We start from the raw sequence: 8,644 nt of genomic DNA, 5'->3' as shown, positions 1-8,644 counted from the left end.
AGGATTGTTTTGTATATATTTCTGTGTATTGAGTGTGTAATTTAAAAGAATTAACCAAGTGACATTAGTTAGGTTCTTGTTTTGTCACGCTGTCCGTTAACAAATGGTATTTTAAACAAGAAATAACAGACGCCAGGCGGTCATTGTAGTGTTTGCGAGGTATTAGATACAGTGAGTTTATCTTGAGTGAGTTTTTGACCATACGCTAAGTTAATGAAAAAACATAACTTTAACTTATTGTAACTGCATTAATGCATTCTCTATTTCAGCACTGAAGGCGAAGTCACCATGAAAAGTTAAACGTTTACCGTTAAGGTAAGCTCTGGTCTTCACATAGTCATTCTGACTAAGCTATCATTATGGTAAATTTTTTCAACTGTAAGTTAGTTATTTAAACTAAACACATAATGAATTGAGTCTTAACTGTTATATTAAATTGAGCTGAAAATGAAATGCAGTTGAATTATTTTAAGCTAAAGTTAATATTAACAAAATACATATTAATTGTCTATTTCTCAATAATGTTAATGAGCTTGATGTATAGTGTGTCATTAATTGTACATTTAATTTTTGGTGTTCAGGTGTACCTGAGGTGAGTGTACGTTCTGAGTACACAGATATAAGCCAAAGTCATTATCACTAACGTTATATATATATATATATATATATATATATATATATATATATATATATATATATATATATATATATATATATATATATATATATATATATATATATATATATATATATATATATATATATATATATATCCATCCTATTCTAAGAGAAATTGATGGGGTCAGGGAATGATTTGTGTACAAATGTATTTTAACCCCATACAGATTGGTATGGTTGTACCATAGATTTAGATTAATTAATGTTAAGTCTTATTTTACTCTTATTATATTTATCTGTTTTTCAGCTACAGTAATTGATGTTGAAAAACTGATGCTACCAATCACTCCTCACTTGATTATTCAAGGTAATGTTGATGTCTTCCTCATTTTGATTAGATTTTGTAATGTCAAGTTGTTCATAGATTTGTTGTGAGGAGTTTCATGTACAACCTCTTTTTCTTCTTCCAGCAGTTCCTAAGATAAAAATATCTGGTGTTAAAACAGCCACGGCTATGCTATTTGCCTACCAAGTGCTGAGTAAATATTAGACAAACATTTTTTTCTCTAACTGTTGTCTTTGTGTTTATTAGCAATTTTACTGGGCATATGTGTTTTTTTTTTTCAAACAGCCTGGAAACTGTAAGTTTAGTTCAATATGTTATTTTATGCTATTCATTTTTGTCTTAACATGGATTGCATGTTGAAGCTATCGTTTCATAGTGGGAAAATGTAAAAGAGAATCACTGAATACAATGGCATAATGATTCTGCTTGTTCACAGAAGGTACTTGATTTAGTTTTCCTCAAGCGACACATCAGTTTTTATGACTATTGCTTGACACTTGAATTAAAGGGACAGTTCACCCAAAAATGAAAATAATAGCATCTTTGGCATCCTCCACTTGTTTCAAAATAGTTATATATTTATTTTGTTCCGTTGAACACAAACTCATATTTTTTAAAGATATTTGGTTCAAATATGGATGTCAATAGTTACTGGTTACTAACATTCTTAAAATATCTGCTTTAGTGTTTAACAGAAATTCAAACTAGTTTAAAACACGTGGAGTAAATAGTGGCAAAATAGTAAACTATTTCTTTAAATATTTTATTCTGAGACTTATTTATATATGTCTTGTCTTTTGTCATATTGTCCTTCTAGCCCAGATTGTGATGGACCTGGAATGCGACACCAGTTACTCTGACAAGAACCGAATAAAGCACAGATGTGGAAGGATTTGCAGCCAAACTAACTGGAGGGAAGGAACCTTTAGGTAAAAGCACCTGCTTTATTTAGATCTGAAGTATTTTATTTGACATAGAGATTTATTGTTTTAATTCTAATTTAAAGCAAACAAGGTTGAGCACCCCTGGTCTAAAAGCTCAAAAATGCTGTTTCCGTGATAAGGTTAAATGTAGTTCAGAAATAGATTCATTAGGATCAATGCTTAAAGTAAACATTTTCTTCTCTCTGTAGACCAAACATGTTTACTATCCCTGACATTTTAATAAATTGTTTCTGTTTTTGTTTCTTACAGTGTGGGTGAACATACTACCTGGATGTCCAACAAAGGCTGCACAAGAGCTCATTTGATCGCACATATTCTGTCCTGTCTACATCTCTGATGACCTGGAAGTGCTTCGACATCAGTGAGTAATACATCTTTATATTGTCATGCATACAGGATTTCTGTAAGCTTAGCTTTAATGTTAGTTTGTAATCAGCAGTGACTGTTTTAAAAAATTAAGTATTTAAATTATTCTAAACGTTTTACTGATGCTGTGCACAGTAACGTTATGATGATTCAGTTTGAGGAAATGTCACTGGAGAGGTGTTCGTATAAAAAATAAATAAATAAATAAATTGTATGAAATGATTTATTTAATTTTAAATATGTAGCCTTTTAAAGTCAGAATGAACTGTGTTCACCCCTCTTAAATCTGTGGAAGCACTAGTAGTGTGATCATGGAATCAGATATTCGAGCTATACAGAGTCGGACATTAAGTTAAGATGAGACTTTATTTTTTACACACCTGTGTGGACACCTGACTAGCGATCTTCAAGAACAATGCCCGCTGATCTTTTCCCCATTAACGTTAGTGTAATTGTAAATTGACAACAAACTGTATTTCACCAACAAAAACAATTAAAAAACTGTTTTATATAACTGATATATATATATATATGTATATATATATATATATATATATATATATATATATATATATATATATATATATATATATATATATATATATATATATTTAAACAGCAGTGCAGTGTTTGGTTTCTGAATGAATTAAATGGTTTGAGGGATGATTAGTTTTTACTTCAGTGATTGATTTTGCTTGTCATTTTTGCAGGATCATCATCATTTGCTGCCCTTTCCACATCATTTGGCCTTCATCATTTCCTGTCTTGTAGCAGTATTCTCACCTTTTTTTAAATTGTAATAATTTTTGATGCATTAATTGTTGACTGGTTTTAATGATCAATTGTTTATTAGTGTTCTGTTGCTCTGTTATATTGAATTATTGCTACTGTTTTAGCATGGTTTACACAATAAATCTTTATTGTGAAGTTAAAGTTTCAGTTTCTTTATTTTTCTTGTACGTCTTGAACAGTTAAAATAACACTTTTGAACATTTTTTACCCATTATAAAGTAGCACTATTAAATAAAATAAAATAACATTTAATAACTGTAAAATACTATACAGTAATAATGAAAGTAACATTAAAATACTGTAGTTCTTCATGGTAAAAATGTACAATAAAATACTGTTTTCAGTTTTGCAGTATGTGCACCACTACTGTAATTAGTGTTACAGTAAAAATCAACAACAGTAAAATGATGTATTACATTTTACAGTAAATGTAATACTAATGTAATTAGTATTACAGTAATGTTACTGTTTTATGAAATACAGCAGCTACTGGATAATTGTTGCCAGTAACTTACTGTTAATTTAACAAGAAATCGTTTACAGTGAATGTAACTTAAATTCAGACCATCAAAATAAAGTGTGACCTCAAGAGTGACAAAAGCAACAAAGCTGCCTTTTTTTTTTTTTTTTTTTTTTTGTGGTGGTTTCAGACCTCACTGTCCCGACACTATTATAATTTCCATGTTTTGCACCACTGTTTTATTTAAACAGTGCATTAGTAATATGCACCAACTGTATAGACAGGTACTTAACATGCATATACTCTGCTTTTTACACACACAGTAATGTGCAGCAGCACACAAACATGCCAGATATAAAGAATAAAAGATTACAAGTGTGCTGTAGGAGATGACTTTACTTGCTGGAGAATGATTATTGTAAATTTCATCATGTAACTAGACGAGACTCTGATTTAGTTTATCTCATCTTACTCCCAAACACATCCATTACTCATTAAGAGAATGTATTTTAGACCATGAGCAAAGCAGGGCTTTTAGCATACATTAGTTGGTAAATAAAATAAAAAAAAGTTGGCTGTGCAATTTGGAAAAAAAATATCTAAATGTTTGTGATGTTGTGATTTCAATTTGATTTGCAATTTCATTTTGTAGTAAAGCTTCAGCTCAATTTTTTTTGTATTTGTATTGTATTTTTTTGTATCTGTGTTAGTTAAAAAAAAAAACAGAACTGAAAAGATGTTAACCTACTCTAACTTTTAATCAAAATTTCCTTTCAAATATTCAGAAATTAAACACCAATTTTTCTCTAGAGCAAACAGTAGTGAGTTATGTTGTTAGTCATCTCCTGGTGCATTGGTGATTTATTTATTTTTATTTTTTTTCATATGATGTAATAGCTGCAAACAACTCTGAAATTGTACTTTGCTGTTGCTCGCCATTAGATTGAGTGTCACAGGGCTCTTACAAATTACTTGTTCTTGTTTGGCGTCTGTGACTTTGAAACCAAAATATTCTAACATTACCAACATGCTGTTTTTCTTTGATATAAATTTGTCTATTAATGCTTCTTCAGTAGCAGATGCTATCATCCCACTTGTCCGCACATTCCTGTTTGTTTGTTTTATTGTGGGCATCACACATAGTTTGGTTGCACAATTCTGATTGGGCAGATCGAAAGTGTGCTCACTTGACTAGTAAGACTGTCACACTGGGGAATTTTATAATCCATATATATATATATATATTTATATATTTCTCTTGCAATTTGCTAATCGCAACGTTTCAGTTTGCGATTCAATTTTGATTAATCACATAGCCCTAATTAAGATGCTTATGGGCCATGTGCTTTAGACCATATGCTTTAAATTTGACAATTTTACTTTAGCAATCCTGTTGTCCCAAATGTTCAATCCTAAAGTTGTAAAATGTGCATTGTATTTAACGGCCATTGGAAAGCATAATGCAAATGAATGTTACAGTCAACAAAAGCAAATGAGCCAAATATGCTATTTTGATACCAATATATTTCTTATCACATCTGTACATTGTGTAGCGAAATTATCTCAGTTTATGAATGCTAATGATCAATAATAACTAGCGCTGTCAAAATTAGTGTGTTAACACATGCGATTAATTTGTGGTGGATGTGTGTTTAACATGCAAGAAATGTGAATAAGACCAAGGAAGCACTTTTTGAAGGCAAGTTTCAGTATAAAACAATTAGTCGCATCACCAGGCTCTCCAAAGTTTCATGCAATTTCGGGTGTTTCATTTTTAACTTTCGACTTCTGTTGTAAGTTGTACCGCATGGCGAACAGAAAGAAAATCCTCCGCATTTTGTGACTCAGTGTTCCTGGTGATAAAATCACTGCTTAGGCAACACGGTAGAATTTTATTAAGAGTATACTCTTAATCATATTAAAATTGGAGTATTGGTGTCTTATGTTAATGTACTCAGAAAGTCTCTGGTAAAGTCGTGAGCTGTCAAAGACAGGGCATTACTCTGCCTTTCAGCATGAGCCCTCCAAGTTTAGTGTGTTTCCTCATTAAACGCAACGAAACCGTATGCTTGGCGTTGTTGTGTCAGAATCCTTGTGAAATACAGTAATACTTTAGGACGCTTAGTTTAAGCAAATTTGATGAACGTGATCATGCGTGTTGAATCTGAGGGGAGTCGCTCCCGAATGGAAGGCCGTTGGGGCCAAAACGTCTGCAGCGCGTTGTGTGTGTGTCTGTGGGTGTGTCTGTGTCAGGCCCGTTGAGGGGTGTCAGGGGTGGAGTGAGGGACGTATCTGAGTAGGGGCGTGTGCGTGCGAGATGTACCTGAAGGACGTTGGGGGTGAGTTGCAGGCTACCTGAAGAGCTAGTAGGGATGCGGGGGAGAGGGGTGTGCAATGTATTTAACGACCGATTTGCGAGAAATTATCATTCATTTGCAGGCATTTGGGAGTCTCTGTGCACTTGCGGGATACTCCTAGTCTTAGCAACTGGATGAATGTAAAGGAGGATTAAACAAAACTGCTTCTACTCTATAACTAATGTTCTTAACTCACAGCAATAAAACTTTACAATGAGTGCAACAGTTTGTATTCTATAGTTTATTATTATAATTTTAAATTTTCCATATCTGCAATTCCTGTATTTTGGCTTTTTTTTTTTGCAGTCCACTTAGAATCCAACATGGAAATCAGTGTTTTCTTTATTGGCATTGATTGTTTTGAAATTTAAATGTCATTAACATGCCTGTGTTTTAATTTCTGTAATAAATATGGCTTTCAAGCCAGGATCTTGATGGTTTATTGTGGGTATGTTGTTTACATGAAGAAATCTGTGTTACAAGTTAAACAAAAATTCTATTAAACAATTATATTTTGAATTTTAATTCTAATAAACAATTATATTTTGAATTTAAATAGTTTTTGTCTTGCGTTTACATTAATTTTACATTTGAATAGCCAGATTTACAAGTTTCAGTATTTTAAATGCGATTAATCGCGATTAATTTTTTTTTAAAAAGGTGCGATTAATTAGTTATTTTTTTAATCGATTGACAGCACTAATAATAACGAGTTATAATTAAATATTAATATTCTGAAGTAACTTATAGTTAACTTGAAATACATATGACAATGACTTTACCCGCTCGTCTGAGCAGTCTCTGTAATTATTTATTTATTTAGAAAGGGGATTATAACTACTTCTTGTGAAGTACATTAATAATTTACAAGTTTTGGTAAACTTAAATCAGCTTGTAGCAAAGTCGATTGTTAAATTGACCTTTCTGTGAGGCAAAACAAAGACAATCCAACATGGTTATAGCGTGATTTACTGACTAGTCTTGCATATAACAAATAAACGTACAAAACATAACAAAAATATAGAAAAGAAAGCAAGCGAGGAAGTAAAAGAATTTAGGTAAAAGAATGGCAAATCTAGCTCAGTTCAACACTACTATTAAGGACCACCAAGAATATTAAAACACCTTTCTGATAAGGGGCGCACAGCTTTAACGCATAACTAAATACCTGGATTAAGTGGGTCTTTCTCTCTTTTGCCAGTTTCTCTGATGCGTGGAAGACAAAGTCCTTTAAGAAGTCTTTTCTTGATGCATGGAGCTTGCGACGCAGATTGGAGGAAATGCAAGACACAAACTTTAAACTTGACGGAAAATAAGAAACGTGGTAATTAACGTGGGTACAGAAACACGGTCTGCCCCCCTCAGGGGCACTTCTGGAGGCCTTCTTTTCCAAATCCTTTCTGCGCCAATGTTGGGGCTTAGATGGGTTTTAACTCTCGGTCAAGTCACACTTATTTTTTACTGACTGACCAATGGTTTCATGGCAAAGTTTTGAGCGGGAGATTTTCTTTGTCTCTGGACCACTCATATGTATAATGAGGGTTCTCCCTGAACATACAGATGAACTTTAACTCTGAGCATTAAAAAATGCAAGCCATAAAAGTTATTATCATGCACTCAGCATCATGTGTTAGCAGTAAAATTAACCCGGGCTCATTGTGGAAACGTAGCCCCGCAGACGTTTCTGCGGACCGCGAGATACATCCGGGGAGGTACGTATTCGAGCGTTTTTTGTTTTTGCGGATCCGCTAGGAGTGCGCGTTCGCGCCCGTGCTGTTCTAGCGCGAAAAGCCACAGGATAGGCCAACCCGGCCGCCCTTCTCTTCCCCCTCCTCCTCCTCCTTCCCTAAACCCAAGCGACGGTTTGCAAAAGCCGTCCAGAAAATAAAAAGCAAAAGCCCTCGTCTTTGATTTCGACCGCATTTCGGATCCCACCGCGTTCTTGCCCTTATTTTTCGGATTCTGTTTTTCATTTTACCTGATTTCTGGAACTGCTGTTCCCTGGACTCGATCCCGGTCGTCGTCCACGCGGCCGGCTCCTCCTCCTCTGGGGCCTCTGGTCCGCCGACGCAACGCTGTTAGTTAAACTGACAACCTGGTTGCATCAGGGAAATTGCATCCACTCGGAGGCGAGTCGTCAGTCGGCGAGCGCGAAGAGGAGGAGTGGAGCGGCGCCACACCGCCCCGCAGCGTTCGCTCGAAAAAAACTAAACGCGGCCGTATGTACCTCCGGCCACGTAAATCGCGGTCTCCAGATACGTCCGCGGGGCTACGTTTCCAGAATGAGCTTGGGTTAAGGAAAATAGTAATGAAACGTAACGATACTAAACACGACACTCTTAACACACATTAGATAGCATCTAGGCATTTCTAAACTATATAAGATCAAAAGGGACTTTGTTAATGCATGCAAATACTATTTTAACTACCTTTGCTATAGGGCAGAGCATAAAGATTACAAACACACATTACATATCACTTGGAGTGAGTTTTTGAGTTCTAAAAGTTATTTTCAATATTGTGTGTCTGGGATGTTCCCTTGGGAATGTCTTGGGTCGCAAAGATGCACCAAAGGGACACAAGTTTCTCCCTTCTCCCCCATCTAAAATATAGATTAAACAATGGCAATGGGTCCCCAGCGTCCACTACGCATCCCGGGGCAAACAAGGTGTCATGCATTGCAACCTTTGTCTCCAGACTTTCTGGAGCCTATGATCATGAATGTCCCACTGATAAGAAATATGGTATTGAAGGGGAATCC

At 34.6% G+C, this 8,644-nt stretch overlaps 1 protein-coding gene across 2 annotated transcripts; it reads left to right on the top strand.

Moving 5' to 3' along the window:
- The first annotated feature begins 269 nt into the window (after positions 1-269).
- On the top strand, positions 270-3,207 carry LOC147846007 (uncharacterized). Of its 2 annotated transcripts, XM_087245072.1 has the most exons (6): positions 270-315; positions 926-985; positions 1,089-1,157; positions 1,782-1,893; positions 2,158-2,269; positions 2,985-3,207. In XM_087245072.1, the coding sequence occupies exons 2-5, from the start codon at positions 952-954 to the stop codon at positions 2,243-2,245; spliced, it is 303 nt and encodes a 100-aa protein (XP_087101198.1). In that variant the 5' UTR covers positions 270-315; positions 926-951; the 3' UTR covers positions 2,246-2,269; positions 2,985-3,207. The 2 variants fall into 2 exon arrangements, 1 of the variants encoding a protein (XP_087101198.1); XR_015481135.1 differs by lacking the exons at positions 1,089-1,157; positions 2,158-2,269; positions 2,985-3,207 and having other exon boundaries at positions 273-315; positions 1,782-1,822.
- The last annotated feature ends 5,437 nt before the right edge of the window (positions 3,208-8,644 follow it).

This window comes from Danio rerio, chromosome 3 (genome assembly GCF_052040795.2).
Source record: "Danio rerio strain M-AB ecotype USA chromosome 3, GRCz13ab, whole genome shotgun sequence".
Classification (NCBI taxonomy): domain Eukaryota; kingdom Metazoa; phylum Chordata; class Actinopteri; order Cypriniformes; family Danionidae; genus Danio; species Danio rerio.
The sequence above is the reverse complement of the archived record's forward strand: the minus strand, read 5'-3'. Positions and strand labels throughout refer to the sequence as shown.